At 43.0% G+C, this 20,879-nt stretch overlaps 1 protein-coding gene across 2 annotated transcripts in view; it reads left to right on the forward strand.

Annotated features, from left to right (window-relative positions):
• The window catches only part of PLCB1 (phospholipase C beta 1), a 334,613-nt gene that overhangs the window by 269,669 nt on the left and 44,065 nt on the right, over positions 1–20,879 (forward strand). For both annotated transcript variants that reach the window (XM_039389844.1, XM_039389845.1), the window contains exons 25-31: positions 113–166; positions 1,564–1,783; positions 4,938–5,115; positions 6,928–7,004; positions 7,094–7,183; positions 9,357–9,414; positions 10,510–10,596. In XM_039389844.1, coding sequence (XP_039245778.1) covers positions 113–166; positions 1,564–1,783; positions 4,938–5,115; positions 6,928–7,004; positions 7,094–7,183; positions 9,357–9,414; positions 10,510–10,596 — 764 coding nt within the window. The remainder of the gene's footprint in view (positions 1–112; positions 167–1,563; positions 1,784–4,937; positions 5,116–6,927; positions 7,005–7,093; positions 7,184–9,356; positions 9,415–10,509; positions 10,597–20,879) is intronic.

The raw sequence follows: 20,879 nt of genomic DNA on the forward strand, positions 1-20,879 counted from the left end.
CCATGTCAGTGTGTGTCCTGTGTCACCTGCCATGTTCTGACACCCAGTCAAGCAGCACAATAATGGCTGTTGTTGTAAAAGAACTGGAACTACTCATCTCTTTTACCTCCAGGTTCGGTGAAAGCGCCTGCCAAGACAGAAGATCTTATTCAGAGTGTCCTCACAGGTAATAAATGCACAGGTCACACTGCATGAATGACGTGCTTTTTTGTCAGGAAAACAGGTTTTTTATGGAATAGCCCCCCTGGCTTAGGCATTTCTTTGAGTGATTAGGACTGCAGTAACTCCTAGAAAATGTACGTGCCATGTTTTCTTCCTCAGATTTGAAGTTATTAAATGTTTGAGTACATTCCATGAGATTGGGTGCCAGAGGGAATTTTTAAAAAATATCCCATTGTTGTAGTTTCATAAGCACCAAGTTACCATCTAATGCAGACAAAAGATCAGCATTACTCTGAGAACAGGAGCTAAATTCTTCCTGAATATAGTGAATAGGAGTGAAACCATTTTATCTTCATTAGCCTTGCAGTGTTCCCTGTGCTCCTGCAAAGCTGAAAATTACCATTTCATTGAGCAAACTGGCCTGCCAGTTACATGGGGCCTAGGCTTCAACTGGGAGCCGTGTCCTCCAGCTTGGAGTTAGTTTAGATTGCAAATCCCATAAATCAGTTGATTTTATGGTTGTTCTTCTATATTAGAACCCACTCCATGCCCAAATCCTGTGCAGACCTACATTTAGGTGTGGAAAACAGGTAAGTTGTGATATTCTGTGTGTTGTTTGCCTCTTACTCAGTCTCCCTCAGTGCAGTAGAAGGAGCCTGGCCTGGAATGTGGGAGCACTTGCTGGCCTCCCACAATCCATCTGCTGTCTGGAGAGGGATCTTCAGCCTGCCTTTTCCAGAGCTGTGACCCCAAATCATGGAAGTCGTCATTCCTTCAAGCCCATTGTGGTTTTGAATTCTGCTTTGGGGTGAGCTCGGCGTTCAGCCACCAGTCCTTGGCTGGACTGGCAGCCAGGGCGCTCTGACCCTCCTGAGGCAGAGTCTCCACCAAGAGAAGTGAAGTCTCTCCTGAGATTCCATGGGGATACTGGGACAGATGCCTCCAGCCAGTGCCCAGGTCAAGGCAGAAGAGCAGGGGGTTAAGGGGGGTTTAGGCATCAGAATGTTAACAGGGCCCATCCAGAGGGAAGGGAGACCTGAAGTGCTGGGACAGTGGGTACAAAAAGGACCTGTGGTCATATCTCTGTAAGATCATGTTTTTATATGTTGGGCTGATGAAAATCTTTACCATCTGAAAGGGGTTGAGGAAAGAAAGCGGAAGGATTTTATTTTGCTACGCTTCTTGGTGTTCTAAATTTTCATCTCTCTTCTCACTCCTGTCAATTAAATTTGCCACAGTGTTTTCAGTCTAGTTACCTTATTTCCAGGTAAATCTACTCAGTTAGTTTATGCTATCATTTAATTTACCCACAGTGAACAGGCTTTGTTTCATTCCTGGTTTCACTGATTGAAATCGTGCATTGTTAGAAAATTGAAGTGGCTTTTGTTATTGTCATTGTAGAAGTGGAAGCACAGACTATTGAGGAGCTGAAACAACAGAAAGCTTTTGTTAAGCTCCAGAAGAAGCACTACAAGGAAATGAAGGACCTTGTGAAGAGGCACCACAAGAAAACCACCGACCTCATCAAAGAGCACACTGCGAAGTATAATGAAATCCAAAATGACTACCTGAGGAGAAGAGCAGTTTTAGAAAAAACAGCAAAAAGAGACAGCAAGAAAAGGTATGTTAAGCAGCTTTCCTGATCTTGGTATTAGAGGTCTTTACTCAAGTCTTCTTTTCTAGTAGACAATAAATGGAGGTGACATTAGAGCACAGAAAAAATCAAAAGCAGCAAGATCCCTGGTTAATGGGGATGAGAGCATTGTCTCCGAGTGAGAGCCTTGGAAAAAACTCGTGATAGAGTAGAGGGCATCAGATGTAGAATTAGAGAAAAGAAACACCTGAAGGTTATTAAGATCTGACTACCATTTAAATCATGATTGATCAAGAACACTTGGGGAGTATTTTACTGACTGCTTGGCTTTGCTTCTGCATACACACTCCTTCTGTGCTCTCTCTTTTCCCAAGCCTTGCATCACCCTGTCCCTTTGTGTGTTTTGGTACGATTTTTATATTTTTTGTTTAGGTAATAATAAAAAATGAGAGTTGTATTTATTATTTTCAGTTTGAAATGCAAAAGACTGCAATGACTTACTGATCTTCACACAATTATTGCCTTGTTCCTACGACAAGGAACTGTATATTAATAAAGGTCAGTTCTTAACTCCTGGCAAACATACACGCACATAGATCCAATCGGTGTCTGATACTCTTGCAATTGAATTTTTATTCCTCCTGTTGGTGCATCATTCTTGTTTTAACATCATTTATTTTTTAAAGTAATTAGATAAGCACAGAAGTCCTTTAACTTTTACGCGAAGCTGATATGGCTGCAGTCCTTAAATATGAAGACATTGAATGAAAAAAAAAATTACTGATACTTTTTGGCAGGAGATCATCAGAGAAAAAAGCTGCAAGCATGGTCTGGCTGCCAAGCTTGTTGATAGTCCCTCTAAATGTAAGTGACTGGGATTCAGGCCATAACTTGTCCCTCGGCAGGAGCTTATTCATTTAAGCTCTACTGATGACAGAATGTCATTGGGCTTAATAAGAGCTTGACACTCATAATATATCTACATTCAACTGGCCTTAACTGTTGCCAGTTTTTGGGCTTCCATGTTCTATACTTGAGTTTAATAAACTCCCTTAATGACTGGTTGTCAGCTGCAGGCACAGGGGTGTTTGATCTGCTGTGTTTTCTGTCATCAAAGTGTGTGACAGACAAAACAACGTCATGTTTCTCTTTTCTCTACCATATTCTGTTCACATTTAAGCAGGAAATCAAACCTAATAAGTAAAATGACTCGTTTATCTTTGAGCAAAAAAGGATTTTAGTTTTTTTTTGTTGTTGTTGTTGTGTTATGATCTGACCATAAATCATTCCTGATATCAGGCAGTAAAACCCTGCAGTTCCAGTCCGTGGAGCTGTCACAGGGGTTTCAGAGACCTGAAGTTTTATGAGCAGATACAGAGAAGTCTGAAGGTTAAAAAACTGGAGGTTACATTCTAAAAAGGCAGGAATACATTTGTAGGGGGTTTCAAACCTGCAAGTGCATTTTATCTCAAGCAGCAGCCTTCTAATGGAATCCTGCATCCCAAGGAAAAAGGCGATTTGTACATTTTAAATTATTACTGAAGGTATTTGCCTGTTAACTGCAAAGTATAAATCACTACTTCATCAGGAGTGCCTGTGTCAGACAGCCATAAAAATGTGTTGTCTCTGCTCAGAAGCAATCTGTGCTTCATGCCCTTGTCTAAAATTGAGCCCAGATTCAGTAAACTCAATGTCTGCAGGAAGTCTGAAATATTTATTTATCCACATGCACAAGTGTTTTGTTGGTGTTGTTCTGAAGTCCCTTTAATGATTGTGTCTTGTAAAAAAAATAGTATTTGAGCCAGGGTTTAGAAATAGGCCTGAATTCCTTTTCCCAAATATGCAAGAAGAATGTCAGCTTTAAAATGTGTAATGGCATAATACACTGATTGTCATATTCATTAATGCTGTCTTCTGGCTCTGTAATATTTAAATTCCCCTCACCTATCACACTGACACCACTTAACCTCTTAGCAGAATATTCAAATACAATAAAAATACAAGAAATAAAACGAGGCTACCTTGGGATTTGTGTCCTCGGGCCGATGGAAGCAGATTCCCATTATTTCAGTTGGAGCCACTCAAATTGACAGCAGCTGCACACTCGAACCTGGGAGAGAGGAGAGAGGCAGCCAGCGTGGCAAGTTCTCTGCATTGTAATCCCTGCACATTTCTGAGTAGCAAACTCATTTTTCTCCTGGTGTCAGCCCCCTCTGTTCAAGGTTTTGTTGTTTTGTCCATCTCCTGCGCTGTTCTGACGTTTCCCAGGCAACTGATTTAACACCTGAGCACGGCAGCAAACACAGCAGCAGAGCAGGGACACAGCATAATCTTAGTTTTTAATATATTTTCCTTGGGTTTGGTTTAGTGCTGGTCTGAGAGTGATACTGGGTTTGCTGCTTGTTTTTCACTTGAGCAATTTAGTGTCCTCACGTCTTCTTTCACGGTTACATCCACCCTTCCTTGTGTCTTAAGGAAGAGTAAAATATACCCAAACTATTCCTTAGTGTTGCTTTTCAGCTTCCTTGATGTGTTGTTCCTTTGCTCCCCTGTGTTGCCCATCTGAGCTTTGCCCCCCACCGGGGTGTTCACTTCCCTTCCGAAGGCAGCAAATCCATGGAGCCCTTTCCTCTGTGTGTGCTATGCATGGCATTTCCTGAAGGGGGGACAAAATACCAAAAAAAAAGGGATGTTCCTGCCGTTTCAAGCGTTTAATAAATGCAGATGTAAAGTCGGGCTTTTGAATTTATTGCTGTGAGTGCAGGCAAGGGTGACTCAGTTTCCAAAATACTTTGCATTCACCGTTTCTGCTGAAGGCTGTGCAGCTTTGAAGTTCAGGTTACGTGACTGGAAGGGGATAAACAAGTTCCATGAGCATCTGTTTATGGGAAATCTTGGCAGTATAGCTAATTTATACTAGATCTGGTTGACAGCACCGCGGTGGGCCAGTAAAATGAGGTTTAAAAGCAATAGCCATCCTGTTAATAAACTGCTAATACTGTATTTTCCCTAAAAGATTAAATTATTGGACTTACTGGGGCTAAAACCACTTATCTTGTGGTGCTGAGGAAATTATTAATGGGATATTTATAAACATTAGCCTTAAAAACAAGGTGTAAGTGAGGCGGAGTGTCCATGCCTTGTGACTGAGACCTGTGGGGGGGTGTGTGTGCCTTTGCAGGTCTGAGACGGGCAGCCCAGACCACAGTTCAACTATTGAGCAGGAATTGGCTGCACTGGACTCTGAAATGACCCAGAAGCTCGTGGAGCTGAAGGAGAAGCAACAGCAGCAGCTGCTGAACCTCCGGCAGGAGCAGTATTACAGTGAGAAGTACCAGAAACGAGAGCACATCAAACTGGTACGTTTGTCATGGCTCTGCTTTCCCTCAGCCAGCTCAGGGCGGGCAGTGAAGGCAGCACACTGGAATGACATGGAGCTTCCTTGTGTCACTTTGCCACTAACACTTCCAGCAGCTCGGAAGGCTTTACATGGAAGGCAGAAAGGCAACAGGGCTCTGTTACTACCTCTAGTTACATAAGTCCCGGTTTGCTGCAGCTTTTGGATGATGATCCTGTTTTTTGTACAACACACAAGGAGGCAGGATTAGCTGGAAAATAAATTGAAACGCCATGAAAATAAATAAATGAGAAGAGATTCAAACGTTCCCCAGGACAGAGAGTCGTGCCAAGGAGTGTTCCTGTTGCAGATGAATGCTCTGAGGGGATGCAGGACATAATCTGTACATGGTGAAGAAATATTTTGTGTCCATTAGTCCAAGTCAGCTTGTGTTTTTACAGCTGGAGTTTGGCTGACAGCTACAGCAGGATCATAGGCCCTCTGAGCTGAAATAGAGGAGCTTGGGCAGATGGCAGCTGATGCTAATGGACATTCTTAGGCAGAAAAGAATACTTTTGACGGGTGTTATGAGAGTGCAAACTGTTTCTTAACTCCAGACAATCCTCTCTTGAGGTTTTTTCGATTACCTGATGTTTTGCCTCAGTACTGTTGGGTGAAGTGATCTGTCTGCTCTGCCCTGACGTCCAAAAAGAGCAGATTAGAGGAGTGACGTGTGTGGATATGTCTCAGCAAGGCCTTTGCACAAATTCAAGTAACAGTTGGGAGCTGCAGCTCAGAGATTTAAATTTTTATAAAAATGAGCCATTTTGGACCCACATAGTTGGGCTTATATTGTAAGGTAATTCATTTCTCTTTCCAAAATGGGAAATGGCCTTTCTCAAAAGCAAAGTCACATTTTTGGCATTATCCAGGCACGCAGTGTCCGACTAAACTCATATTTTAGCACAGAACTCTTAGACAGTTTTCCCTCTGAACTGTGCAGGAGTTAATATTCCAATTAAAATCTGCCTTGCAGCTGTGAGATCCCCTCTGATGTCTTTCTTTTAGAGTTGAACCTATTGTCAGTACCTTTATCCTTTTATCTAAAGAATGAAAAGGTGGATCAGACCAGCTATTATTATTATACATTCCTGGCCCATCACCCTGACAGGGTTTGTTTTACAGAATCAAACTTAAACTAGGGGAGGTGATTAAACCAAATTGGTCCCGTTTCCCACTTTATTCACTGTTCATTGAAGTCTGTGTGTCCTCTCCCATCAGCATCCCCACCACAGGGCTGGGACTTGGTTTGGGGTTTCAGCACAAATGAGGTGGGACCCAGCACCGGGCAGCAGATTCCAAACCAGCCACTCAGATCCTTTTGAGTCCATGATTCTGCTGCCAAAATGCAGGTTATGCTCATCTGTGCTTCTTGGCTATTCAGTGGCACGGGAGTTCAGTTTGTAATTTGTGTGGTGCAGGTTCAGTTTGTGGCCATCTCTGAATTATCGCGGGCGTTTCGATCCCTAGCAGAGGTAAAATCTGCAACACATGTTTTGGTTTTACATTTTAATGTGGGGAAACTGAACCACCTGGATGCACAGAGAAGCAGTAGTTTCTGTGGAGGTCAGGCACACACCAGCCTGGCTGAACTCCCACCAGTTAATAATGTGTTTACACTGATAAGAATGTTGACTGGCTTTGGATCTCTGGGAATTAATCTGGGAATGGCATAACACTTTTTGCTGCAGGCTTTTGAGGAAACTTGGATGCCTGTGTAAGATTTAGCTGCAAATACACATTTTTGTTTCTTGGGATTTTTTTTTTTTTTTAGCTTATTCAGAAGCTGACAGATGTAGCAGAGGAGTGTCAGAACAGTCAACTAAAGAAACTAAAAGAAACATGTGAAAAGTAAGCACTGTTCCCCTCACCATTGATTGCTGCTCCTTGGGGGTTTGTTTAGATACGTTTTGAACTTGCCTTTGTTTTTTATGCTTCAGAGAAAAGAAAGAACTGAAGAAAAAAATGGACAAGAAGAGGCAGGAGAAGATCACAGAAGCTAAGTCCAAGGATAAAAATCAAATGGAAGAGTAAGTATACCCCTGGATCTGTATCCTTGTAGGTTATGAGGAGGCCAGAGTTTTCCCAACTGGAAAATCAGAGAAAGGTCTCGACCCTAAACAGAAGGCAGCCTTTAGTCAGACCTGACCAGAGCAGTGGAGTCCTGACTTCCACAATACCAATTCCATTTCCTGGCACTAATCTAATCTCCTGCTCTGGGAGCAGGGGAGCCTGGGTCAGCAGCAGAGGTGCTGATGTGTGGGGTGGGGACATGACAGCAATCCCCCAAAATGCTGTTATTCCAGACACTGCTCCTCTGAGGATAAATGGGCTTAGTGGCTTCAGTTCCTGCAGAGCTTGATTTCACCTTCACTTAGACTTTTATTCCTGAGTTATCTTTTCTTCTTAACTCGAAGTTTCTCTCCAGAAGAAACAGCGACAACATACTTCAGATTTACTCTGCTTTTGTGATAAATTCCCCTCAGATTTTCAGCTAGTGATTCTCCTCCAGTGATGGTGTCACTTTGGGTGGGAGAGAGAGGAAAGCTGAGCTCTGAGGGTGCAGTTTTTCTGAACAAGGACGGGAGTATTAATTTCACTTATGCACCACCAGACAATACAAACCCTAGTTGTGCAGGTTGGTTATATTCTTCCCAAGGGCACAGCATCTAGGTTTGTTTGCCCTCCTTCATTTGTTTTGGCAAGTAGCTCAAAAAGAAAATGGAGCCTTTTTATCTTGCACTGTTATTCTTGTGACTAGTCTTTACTTTAGTAGCATTTAAGGGCAGTTAAAAATACAAGAGGGACAAACAAAACAAAAAAGAAAATCGGAAATGTTTGGGGTTTACCACCTAACAAATGCACAACTGTGTGTGGTTTTCTACAGGTGAAAAGGGTTACCCAGGTTTTGGAGCCTCTCAGCAGACAATCTGTGTATTGGGTAACACTGAAAGAGGTGAAGTGCTTCAGATGATTTAAGAATCAGTGCTATAGGATTTTAATAAACGTCCACTGAAAAAATAACAAAATGAGAGTAATTGATTGCGAAAAAGAGGGAGAAATACTTAATATGGTTAGAGCTGGTCAGGGGGGCCTGGAATTCGTATTAGAAAAAGGTAGTTGGGCATTACGGAAATGTTACAGCAGTAAAAAATCAATGGCAGTAGGAAATGATTTGCTGAGAGGTTAATGGGACACCAGTGAGAAAGGCTCAGGAACAGACAAGTAGCAATTCTTTTTTGTTTTCCTTTCATTTTTTTTCTCATTCTTCCCAAGGGCTTTCTTTTACCAGGCTTTTTAAAGAGCCCTTGAGAAGGGTGAGGTGGGGACGACATGGGAAACTCAGCTTTCCTCTGTCTGTGACACAGCTGGTCCTCACGCTGGCAGCAGGGCAGGGGGCAGCAAGACCTTCTGGTGAATCCCATTCCAGTTAGTCTGGCTCAGCTGTTGTTTATCTAAAGCTTTTTACTCGGGTTTGGGAGAGAATTTTGCACAGAGATGGTACATTGTATTAATGGTTCTTACCTAATTTTCTTTAGTCCACCCCGGGCTTGTGTAGCTGCCTAAAACCACATGATTTTAGTGCCACCTGAACAGCAATTTGCTGATCTCGACTGAGGCAATTCCATTTTAGAATTCTGTCCTGAAACTGGTCAACTGAAGTACCCACAGATTGTTATTTTATATGCTTTTATGTCTTGTCTTCAGCCTTTGACCGATGGTTTCGAAATAATTGTCTCACACAATGACTTAAAGTATTTCCTCTAAGTTTCTGTGGGGACCCCAGTCACGTGTGCCCTGCTCCCCGTGGGATCTCCGTCCCTGGCTGTCACCAGCAGTCCCTGCTCTGACAGAGGCTGTTTCTCTGCTCCATGAAGTGCCACAGCGTGGCACTGTGTGTCTGCTGATGGCTGTGTGTGCTCCCAGACCGATTTGGAACACCAGCACCGCTTGGAAAACGTTATCCTATGGGAAAAGCCCGTCGTGGAAGAGCAGGGGGTTGTTGTGCAGGGCACGGGGAAGTCTGAGCCCTTCCTACAGTGAAGATGTTACAGGGGCACCTGCAGCAAGCGCACCAAAGTTAATTAGTCAGACCCCCACATTCACAACATGACCCTAATTAGATCACAGAGAGGTGAGGGCATTAAAATCCCTTGGTGTGATGTTATTGACCACAATAACTTGTTGATTGCTCCCCCCCAGAGAGAAGACGGAGATGATCCGATCCTACATCCAGGAGGTGGTGCAGTACATAAAGAGGGTATGGCAGGCCATGTGTTTATTTTTCATTTGTGGGGATAAAATGTCAGCTTTCATCTTCTGGGTGATATTAAACTGCAGATTTCGAGCTTCTGCAGCTACTGATGTTTCACAGGCGCAGCGTAGACTTTTCTTCCCATTCCAGTTAAAGGAGAACTGGAATTTCAGACAGTTCTTCGTTAATTATTAGTCAGTGTTTGAGGGATGGTGCTGAGAGAGGCAGATTTTAATACAATTTCATCTTTGAATATCCTTTGTGTACTCATGGAAAATGTAACAGTTTTTTTAATTGGTTGCTCTGTCTTTAAATGCAAAGATTGTATAAGGAACTCTGAAAGTCAATAAGCATTTAATTGCAGAGTATATTTTAACTGTAATTGGATTTGTACAGTGGCTGAAATGTAAAAAGCATTCTGTGAGCTCTGTAAACACGAGTCAAAGAATTTCATTACAGGTGTTAGCTTTGAACTTTTCTGAAGCTGTGGGTGGTTTACACTGGGCTGAAAGTGTGCACTGCAGTGTTTTGATGTGTGAAATCACTGTGAAACATATGCAGCTATTGAATTTTCTATTAATTTCAGTGCACAGATAGTTCAGTTCAAAAGTTCGTTTCTCTGAGGAAGGCCTTGATTTAGGAAGCAAGCTGAAGAATTAGCAAACTAAGCATGTTTAGTTCCTGTTGGAGTTAATTCCATGTCTGAGTGCTTTATTACATGGGGCCCAAAATTGATCAGCATGTTCATTTAGGACTCCAGGATGCAAATCCCCTTCTTCTGGGAGCAGGGTCCGTCTCTCACAGCTTGTATAAGGAAAGCTAAAGCAAAATAATGTAATTTTAAAAACTGCATTATGCTTTTGATACCATTAGGAGTCTACAGCAAATCCTTTAGACATTTCTGATTCTAAATCCCATGTGTGAAATTTGAGATACATTGTTCACACCCAACTGTTAGAGCAGTGGTGTGTAATTTTATATTGGAATTACTGATAGTTTTGATGATAACTTTCTGATTTTAATGGATGGCATGTTTGTTGGGAAAGAGATGGGAAAGGCTGTGCAGTCTCTGAAAAAAGCTTCTCTTCTATGTTCCTGCAGCTAGAAGATGCTCAGAGTAAAAGGCAGGAGAAGCTTGTAGAAAAACACAAGGAGATCCGTCAGCAAATACTGGATGAAAAGCCTAAGGTAAAGAGTTTTTGAACATATGTTACACTGCTAAAAGTGTCCTTCAGGGAAGAAAGTGTTCTTGCAGCAGGTAGGCTCATGTTTAAACATGAGAGGATCCGTTGGCAGCCTCAAAGCCATCGTCACTAATATTCAGGGTGGAAAAAGTCGAGTGGCAGCCTAGCGTGGAGCACCACTCCAGGTGCAGGTGTCAGAAACTGGGCTTAAGTGTTTTAGCACTCGTGTTGCTGCAAAGCCTTCAGTGTGAGAGGTGCTCCTGGCCAGCAGAGTGTGCCCTTCCCTCCTCTGTGCCCCAGCGGCACGGGAACAAAACACAGTTTACATTTGAAAAGAAAAAGAGATATCTCCTTAGCATGCTCCCCGCAGGTGCTCGTGGTCGTTGGTCAGGATGTATTTTTGTGCAAAACAACGAGCTTTTCCGTAATAATAGTGCTCAATATTCTGCATTGCTTGCTGGATTTCCTCCCTTTGTTTTTGTGTTGCATCTGCACTGTGACATTCTGAAATACATGTTCTGATCTTTGTGACTGTGGGCTGACTCTTGCTCCCAGTCAGGCTGGTGGCAGTTTTGCCCTTGACTTCAGTGGAGAAGGCTCAGAGCCCTCCACCTGTCCGTGATTTTTCCTGTAGAAAGATGTAGGGAACTATGTAATCAGACTTCCATATGGAGGGAGACTTGTTTTCAGCAGAGTTCATATCCAAGTATAATCCTTCACAGCCCATTGTGTCCTGTCTGCTTTCATTTCTTCTGCTCTTGCTCAGACATGTGTCCTCAGCTTCACTTTTCATTTCTTGTCTGTGTCCACAGTCCTAATGTTTTGTGCTTGTATTACAGCTGGAATTCTAGCACTGGGTGTGAATTAATCAGTGTTGTCATGTCATTTCTGTGAAATAGCCAGAGAATAAATTAGGCTAAGGTCTGAATAGCCAGAAGTTTGCAGTAGTTTGGAAAAATAAAAATGTTTGCACTTCCAATTTCCCACTCATCTTTTTAAAATCATGTTCATAAATGAGGTGGAACTTTTTGATGTTGTGGGCATCTGGGTGTAAAGACTATACATAATATTATGTTTTATATTTGGTGCTGTAGGATCATGAGCTTCTCGGGCATGTGAACTGGAATTGAAACATTGGAATTTAAAATGCCAAAGAATAATCTGCAAGTACTTCTAACACTGGCTTTTACTCAATACTTAAGCACTTGATTACTTCTCTTCGTGTTCTTTCTTTTATTCTTGATTTTTTTTTTTATTTATTGGTGTACTGAGGAGTAGCACAAAGCACTGACAGTTTGTCACTGAGCACTTGAGTTATGTTTTGAAAGATTGTGCTGGACTGGCAGTGTAAGACTCTTCCATCAGCTGTCCACGTGCCAAGCGTTAGGTCATGGCACAGAGCAGCTCCAGATCCCTGTTTTCCCCTGGATCTGGCCACCAGTGAAAGCACTGCAGTGATCATCACTCTCCAGCCCTCCCGAGACACCCTCTGCAGTACATGTGTCTCCCAGGGCCTGGCTGCAGGGCTTTTTTTCCTTCCCCACGCACTGAAACAGGCACTTTGCTGGATTTATGGTGGTGTGTGCCTCTTGCTTGCATGAGAGGATTTAGGGAAAACATAATTACTCATTTTATTAAGTCTCTTTTTATGTTTTGCTTCGCGTCCATATTTCATATCCATATTTGCTTCCTTAGTGACAGGGCCTGTGATATAAAATAGATCAAATGATTTCCCAGCTGAGGAGAGCTGATGTATTTTATGCAGGCAGCAGCCTTCCTGGGGGCTGCTTTTTTAACAGCCCAACCTCTCCTGCTTCAAACACCCACTAAAATTTATGCTAGCCATGTTAAAAGGGTTTTCTGGCAGTATCAACTCAGCCCCAAACAAAGAGCTTAATATATTAAGAGGGAAAGAATCTTCAGTATTCTTCCCAATAATTCCACTGGAGACAGATTTGCCATCATCAGTCACTGCCACGAGGTTATTTATTACTGACTCACAGTTTGTTGTGTTCTGACTCTGTGCACAGAGCTCTTCCCCAGCCAGGAAGAATCCTGTGTCACAAAGTGTTGCCAGCAGGGCTGCCACACTGCTGGGGTTTTGTTGGCCTTTCTCAAAGTGTGAGTTTGCAGCTTTCTCTCCTGTGGCGTGCGGAGGTCACCAGAAGAAAATTTGCCTCAGAGTGCTGACATTTTAGACAAGAGTTTTTAGAAACTGCACAGACTGGATGCAAGTCAGTTCCCTGTACTGGAGGCAGAGGTTTGGGGTTTTTTTGTTTAAAATACCATGTGTCAAGATGAAAGTGCTTAACTTGAGACTGATTTACACCCTAAACTCTGCCTCTCCCTCATGTATGTCATTTCTTTTTAATGTTTGGATGTGAGGCTGTTTTGCAACTTTCATTTGCAGGGCTATTGTATAGCAAATAGCTTTTTTTCTCCTATAAGAGCTGGAAACTTCCTGAACTGGTGCTTTTAGGCAAAAGGTTGGAAACAGTTCTTCAACTTCTTGTGGCCCTGCTGAAGTCAGGGTAGGCATTGGCTTTAGTGAGGCCCAGAGGTCATACTCTGTCTGTGTAAATAATGATGAGATCTTTATGAAAAACTAATCTCTGCTGCTGCAGAAACTAGGAATTGAGTGTTATAATCAAATCTGTGTGTGTGTAACCAGGCCAGCCACTCCCACAAACATGTTTGGCAAAGGAGACTATCACCTAGTTAAGAAGTCAAGTGCTGACTAAAAATTCTCTATCTTGCCATTTTAGTGAAATCATATGGGAAACGAAGTTCAGATCTCTCCTGCTGCTCTTTCCTCACAGCATCATTACCCAGCAAGGCTGTTTGTATTTTCTATCACTCCTTATTTTTCCCTACATTATCTACTGGCAGCTATATTATCAGCAACAACTTGTATTTTCTTTCTCTCCCATTCTGCTTCTTTGTCTCCCCCTCTTAGTCACTGATACACATTATTCTTGTCCTGTCTTTATCTTCTTCCCCTTGGGCATCTCCTCTGCCTGCTGTGGAGGCTCTGCAGAGAGACAGCTCTTTCCACTGCAGTGTGTATCAGAGCAGGGTGTGATTCTGGATTCTCCATCTGCTGGCACACATTGTTATCTGAGCTCAGAGCGGCCCATGGAGGACGGGCATGGTCATTGTGTCTCAATTTCTGTGTCCTCGACAGCTTGTGCATCAAATTAAACATAAATCAAGTGCATTTCCTTCCTCCCTACACACACCCTCGCCTCCAATTTCATTGTAATTACAAAAATCAATACACGTGAGACACGACAAGGAATTAATTATTTTTCGGGGAATCGACTCAGTTACAGTAAATAGGCCCAAGCCTCCTCTAATTGAAATCAATGAGACTTTTGTTAGTCATGCTCACGGGTCAGAGCTACACTTAAATCTCAATACAATAGCTGCTCCTGCTCCCAGCAGAGTTATCTGCATTCTGTGGGCTCCAGTGGGCCGTGCTCTTGCAGCCCCACTGCCAAGGGAGATGTAACTCCTGTGGTTCCTCAGCCCGTGCTCGTGTTTCTGTTCACACTGACCACAACCCCAGCATAGCCAAGGCCTGCCAGATGGGCTGGGCTCCTGGAGGGATGTGGAAAATGGCATATTCAGAGAGGGCTTTGTCTGTGGGAGAAGGTCCAGCAGGTCTGCAGAGGCACCAGGAGCTGTGCAAACTTTGTCTTAAGTGTTACAGCTCTGCGCCCTTCCAAATGAATGAAGAGAATGTACAGCCTTAAGGTGTGCAACTCCTTTTTTCTCTCCTCGAAAAGTATAATGAAAACAATTTTTAAACGTTGTCAATCAGTTCTTGATAATGGAAAATAGAGGCATCTGATGCATGCTAACTCACTTTCATACATTTATGATCTCCTAATTTGGCACATGTTATTAATTGCACCCTGCGGGAGTTGACACTTCTACGTCCAATCAAAATTAATATTAACACTGCACCTGAAAAATTTATGAAGGCACAAAATGATGAATATTTAAGTTACAGAACAAATTAACACGATGCTGATCTTTTACATCAGTCAAGCCTCTCATAACTCCGGGATCTTCTTCCTGTTCCATAGGGCTGGAAAGGCCCTTCAGGGTCTGGACACTGACTCCTTTCTTCCTGGTGTTATAGAAATGAAGGTGTTTGAAAATCCGTAGATTTCAGATCGATGCTTTCTGATTTCCTGAGATATCTAAAAACACGAGATTGCTGCAAAGGCTGCAGCTTGCCCTGTGATTTAGGTGACACTTCGGGTCATTCTCATGCAGATGATGCCGGTGAGTTAAATGGAGCTGTTACCTGACACAGGGTCAGCAAATGTGTTTTACAGCACTTTTAGATGTTATTTCAGTTCCCCTCAGAGCTCAGAGCTGCTCTATTTGCTCATCTGGAAGGGAACAGCTCTGAGGAACTTTGATGAGTATTCCAGTGTCGTGTCAGCTCACTGCATAATTCACGACAACATTGCCCTGTCCTCCACAATCCCTTTTTGATCCTTTACACCTCTGCGGGAAGCCAAGCTGTCTTTTGGGCTAACTGCACTTAATTCAGACACTTCCAAAGGCATTCCAGCTCAACCTCAGGCAACTCTTCAAGAATTCGGGGGAAGGAGTTTGGAGCAAAAGGTTATTTCAGTTTACTGAGTTTCAGGAGACTTTGCGTTGCCTGGATTTGGGTTGAGTGGTGGAAGTTGCCCTCCTTCACTAGTCTGCAGACTCATTGCAAAGAAAAACAGGAAAGAAATGAATTGATAGCCAGTGTAATATTTAAAAAATTCTCCTTTTATTTTCTCCCCGTTTAGGTAAAAATTTCATTTGTTAGTTCGCTCAATTTAAACATTTCCAAAGTTTAAAAAGAAATCTCCCTTGAATCTGTGGCTGCTAAGCTAGAATTATTTGTGGCATTATCTGCCAAAAAAAGCAGAGAATTAAGAGGATTGAAACAATTTACTGTTTGTTTCGCTGTTCAGCTTCGGGTTTTGGTGCTTTTGTATTCATCAGAGGGGAATAATAAAATGTTTCTCTACCTCATTAAATGGGCAGCAGCATGGAGAAATGAATGGAATTTTCTGAGCCTCAGTGAACAACAAATATTTGAGGGGAATATTTGAAAAAAACCAAAATCTAGACTGAGATTTCCCAATCTTCCTGTGACTTCATCTGGCATCTTCCCACTTCAGGATCAGAGGTTGCATTTAAATTTTGGGATGCAGTGTTCCCAGCCTGTTCCCTGGAGGATCCTGGCCCTTTGCTCAGCACCTCTCAGCGTTAAGCCCCAAGTGACCATCAGCCTGACTGTCTATTTAATAAACTTAGAACAGCTTAAGCCCTGATGGTTTTTGAAATGTTGTATTAGTGCAGTTGCTAAGCAGTCCCCAGCTGCACAGTATTTTTTTTAGGGGAAACCAGGGTTGTCCCTTTTTTTTTTTCCTGTTTCTCCCAGTGGATAAACTCTGCTGAATGCACTCTCGGCCTGGTAATTGAGTAGTAAATAATCTCACTTCACTCGTTAAAATTAAACAGTCTGACCTTTATCCTGTGCCAGTTTTATACCAATAAAACTTGCTTAAGTTCTGTGAAGTGACTACCTCGTCACTAGGCCTGAGATCAAAAGAATCCAGTCCCAATAACAGGATGCTCAAAGGGTTATTCTTGATTAAGACCTTGCTTGTTTACATTTTTCTTCACAAATCCACATTTTAAATGATTGTTTATTTTCCCAGCAGAATAAATATTACAGTGTGAGAAATGGGTATCAGGTCATAAAAGACACATCTAACAATTTGGGGTGATATTTGTTGTGCTAATTAAGTGTCTTCAGTGTTGCACTTACATATCCTTGGCAACATTAACTTTCAAATGAACAAATCAACTCATTTCCAGTGTGAATATGCAGAATGGTTTTTTAATTTATTTTATTGAATACTGGTATCGGTTCATTTAAATAAAAATGTCACCAGCCCTTTGTAGGAAGAATGTAAACATCAAGAAATATGAAAATCTGGTCAAATTAAATTGGAGTTTATTGATAGAGGGAGATATTTTTCATGGATCGTTCTAGTGGAAGTCAGAGGAAATCTTGGGTTTGATGTGGAGCTGCAATAAAAGGGGAGATAAATTACTGGAAAGGGCAGACTTTTTTCAGTTTCTCGTGTAAATCAAAAGGAACATTATCAAGTGAGCAGTGTCGCTGGTGATTTAAACACCTTAGTGAAGGCAAGAGGATGGCCCATAATGGAGGTCATGTGGCAGACAGATTGGATTTGTGAAGGGTAGTGAGATGTCCCTGGATAGCATGCTAATAAATCAGAACCGTGAAGTTGGGTCATGTTCTTTTAAGAGAAGTGATTTTAGAACCCAGCTACCATCCGTGGACAAAAGGGTTCACAGAAAGTTATATTAAAAAAAAAAAAAAAGGCACAAATTTGAGAATTCTTCCTGAAAAAAAGAAACTTCGTGGATTTTTTTTTTCCTGATTTGCACAAGTGAATCTGTTCTGTATTTTACCTCCCTAAGATAAGCACGTGGCTCATCTCTCGGCCCACTGTGGTTAATTATTTAATTAGCCTTCCTGAGACAAGAAAGATGAAATCCGAAGTGGAGCTGAGGCTGTGCTGTGGTCCCAGCTGCTCCCCACTGCTGTCCAGCTTTGTGGGATACAGCCCAGCACTGGGAGAGGTCCCTGCTGCTCAGGAGCTCCCTCGTGGCTGGAGGGGAAGCAAAGTAACTCTCTGTACCCAAAGTAACTCCCTGTACCCAAATTCAGAGGCAGCACCCCCAGGCTCCCTCCTGGGACGGTGCAGAGGTGAGAGGCACAGAATGGTTTGGGTTGGAAGGGGCCTTAAGGACCAGCTCATTCCCAGCCCCCTGCTATCAGACACCTTTCCCTGGACCGGGTTGTTCCAAGCCCCATCCAGCTTTGCATCCACACTGCTCCGCACCACCCCTGTGGCTCCTGCCGCATCCCAGAGATGCTGGATGGCAGATTAGCCCAACTAGGTGTGACTAATGAGCAATAAAGGTGTCGTTATTTACCATTATGCAGATAAAAGATGTGTGTTCCCAGTTCCTAACGGCCCTGTGCCGGGATGATCCATCAATCTGACAGGAGAGACCTCATTTCCTGGCACTGGGGTCGTTGTTTCAGAACACCCATCCCCACGTGCAAACAGACCCACTGGTTAAAAGCAAGAAAACTACTTTGCTTGTACAGTAGCAGATTTTACAGTTCTGCACTGTTCCTCTAATTCTTTTACGTGCTTTATTTGAGTTAGAAAGCAGATCAATTAAAGGGAGAAGAAGGAAATATTAAATTGCTATTAAAGTGATCAGCTGTGTAATAAACATCAAACAGTAAAAGCTACATTTTCTCCCCTTGAAACGTGGAATTAGAGAATGGTTTGGGTTGAAAGATTCCTTAAAGACCATTTCATTCCAACCCACCTGCCATGGGCAGGGACACCTTCCACTAGCCCAGGTTGCTCAGGGCTCCATCCAACCTGGCCTTGGACACTTCCAGGGATGGGGCAGCCACAAATTCTCTGGGCAAACATAAATTACTAAAGTAGACCTAACTTATAATTTTGATATTTGTGAATAGTTAGTCCTTGTCAAAGCAAGTGAAATTCCTATGCAGAGAAGAGTGCGGTGTGTTCTACCATAGACTGAAAACTGGGAAATGGGTGGGGAAAATGAATATGTAGCTTCTTTCTGCAAAGTCGAGTTCAGGATGATAACAACATCCTAGAGAGAGCACGCTGCCTCTGCAGAGGGTTCCCCTGTGTACTGTAGGTGACTGAGGATGACAAGAAAATGCCACCCTGGAGTGAATAGTGTGTGACACTGGAAGGCCCCTTATCTGTTCTCTGTGGCCTCGAACACTTTCCCCTGCACTGTCCCATTCTCTGCTCGACCACAGAGTACATGTGTTGGGGTTAAGGCAAAGTGCCAGCTGTCACTCGGGCCCTGCACTCCTCTGACCCACTCCTGCACTCCCTGTGGTGCAACAATCACTGCTTTCCACAGCAAAAAAATTCCCAAAGAGGGGACAGGTGGCCAGCAAGGTAGCAAGTGCCTGTGAGAAAACAGAGCACGAAACTAACTGGTGTGTTAACATTGCGGTCTCTGAAGAGAAAACAACTGAAAGAGATGTTAAAAAATTGAAGAAGCTCGGGACTGCAAACGTTTCGTGTCAGGATGTTTAGCTTAGGCTGCACAATATTTAAGCCTGACGAGAGAAGTCTGTGCTGTGGAAATGTTTGTGGTTCTGCAAAGGCAAGTGCTCTGCATGTTAAATCTCAGCGAGCAACAGGGCACTGCGAGTTGTTGACTCCCCTTCACCTTTCCGTGAGCTGGGATAATACTCCAGGAAAATACATTATAAAACACAAACTACATTATGCATGGTGTGTGCATTAGGTAGTATGTTTGAAATGCACGGTGGTGCGCACAGGCATTCCTGGTGCACACACAGCATCTCATACACACGCTCAACACTCTCAGTCAGTCAGAGGGAAACACCACAGAGGCAGAACCAAAGGCTCTGTACAACCCTGCTCATCATTAGAGCTACAGCAGCAACATATTTCTTAATTATCAGACCTTCAGTGCAACGTGACAAACGACGTGAGATTCGGTTTGACACAGCTAATGGAAAAATGTTAAAAGAAATATTAATGCTTGGCGTGCGAACTCATTAGAGAGATGTTTTAAAATGCATGAAACGGGGGAAAATATGTTCTTTAATGAACAGAGAAATAAAATCAGTGGTCCTGCAAAGCTTGTAGTGTATGAACAGTTTTGTATGTGCAGGTCATTTGTTAGGATAGTGTTCATGGCTTGGTGCAGAATCAGCCTGCAGAGCAGAGGCACTACTGGAAATAATTCCGTGTGTCTGTACAGGAGGGAGTCGTGGACACTGAAGTGCCTGTTAAAGGTGCAGGTTGCTTTAAGCAGGACACCCACAAGATGGGTGCTGGGCTCATCTTACTTACACTGAAACGCTTTAGGACAAAAAATAAAATGTTAGAAAGGTGTAACAGAAACAGCAAAGGTACTGTGAGAGTTTCAAAAGTAGACCTGAATTAAAAAGGGTATTTAAAACCGTCAGGAGAATAGCCCGTTTCAGGGGGGCGGCTGGGTTGATTTTAGAAACAACAAACATTTCTGCAACGAGAAAATGCTGTTGTTTTGAGAGGCAGGATCTTTCCCAGGAATTTAAGAGTACTCAGCTCAGTAGGGGAGGAAAACCCTGCACATCTAGAAGGGATAGAAAAGCAACAGGGCAACCAGCACCTTAAGCACGTATTTGCAGTGCCGTGTGGGTGAGCTCTCAAGGGTCTGGCAGCCCTCGAGTCAGTAGCAGAGTAACTGGGAAGGATGTTCCCTGGAAAGATTTCTTTTCATTAAATTTCTCCTGTGACTCACTTGCAACAAATCCATGTTTTCTGCCACAGGAGCTCCCCAGAGTCGCTGCAGTTGCATAACCCAGGGGCTGTGGGTGATCCCGGGCTAGCGGCTGGACTGGAGTGACCCAGTGCGTTTCCCATTATTCAGCCCTTGTTTGGAAGGGGATTCTTGCCCAGAGATTGTGGAGGGTGACTAAACACGTAAACTGCAGCTCTGTACCTGTAAATGATCTCTTTTGTGGAGTCCTAGAGGTCTGTAAGCTTTGTGTGGAATAAGAGGATGTGCCCGAGAAGGGCAGGCCTAATCCAGGTAGGAGCTTAGGTGGGAACCTGGCTGGTCAAGGCAAAGTCTTGTAACATTAACTTTTAACTTGTAATGAAGTCTTGTCATATTGAGTTTTCCATGTTATGAGCATGGTGAAAGTTCACAATTTCTGTTCTTCTTCTCCCCCCCTAAAAAAACCTGAAAGAAAAACCAGAGTCTCGATGTTCGTCTGATTGAGAACTGGTGAAGGCATCAGGGAGAAAATGAGAAATACCAATGAAAGGAGGTGTACTGGGAAATGCAGTATAGATTCTTGGCTAATTCTCAATTACTGGATTTTTCACTTTATATCCAGGGATTGGATATGTCCTAGTGGCAGCCTAGAGTTCTGTGCTCAGGAGTCTGTGAGCTGTAAGCCCAGCGGGCTTTACTCTGACGAGCAGTTCAAGGATTCCAGGTTTATTCAACAGGGTGCAACCAGTGTGTGGCTGCAACACCTGCAGTGCTTTTGTTTTGAAAGGGCCAAACAGACAAGAGAGTTTGGAGGCTAAAGATTGGATTTCATCAGGTACAAAACTTGTTAGCTTATATTTTCATCAT

Source organism: Pipra filicauda, unplaced genomic scaffold (genome assembly GCF_003945595.2).
Source record: "Pipra filicauda isolate LSUMZ 115617 unplaced genomic scaffold, ASM394559v2 scaffold77_size3566232_pilon, whole genome shotgun sequence".
Classification (NCBI taxonomy): domain Eukaryota; kingdom Metazoa; phylum Chordata; class Aves; order Passeriformes; family Pipridae; genus Pipra; species Pipra filicauda.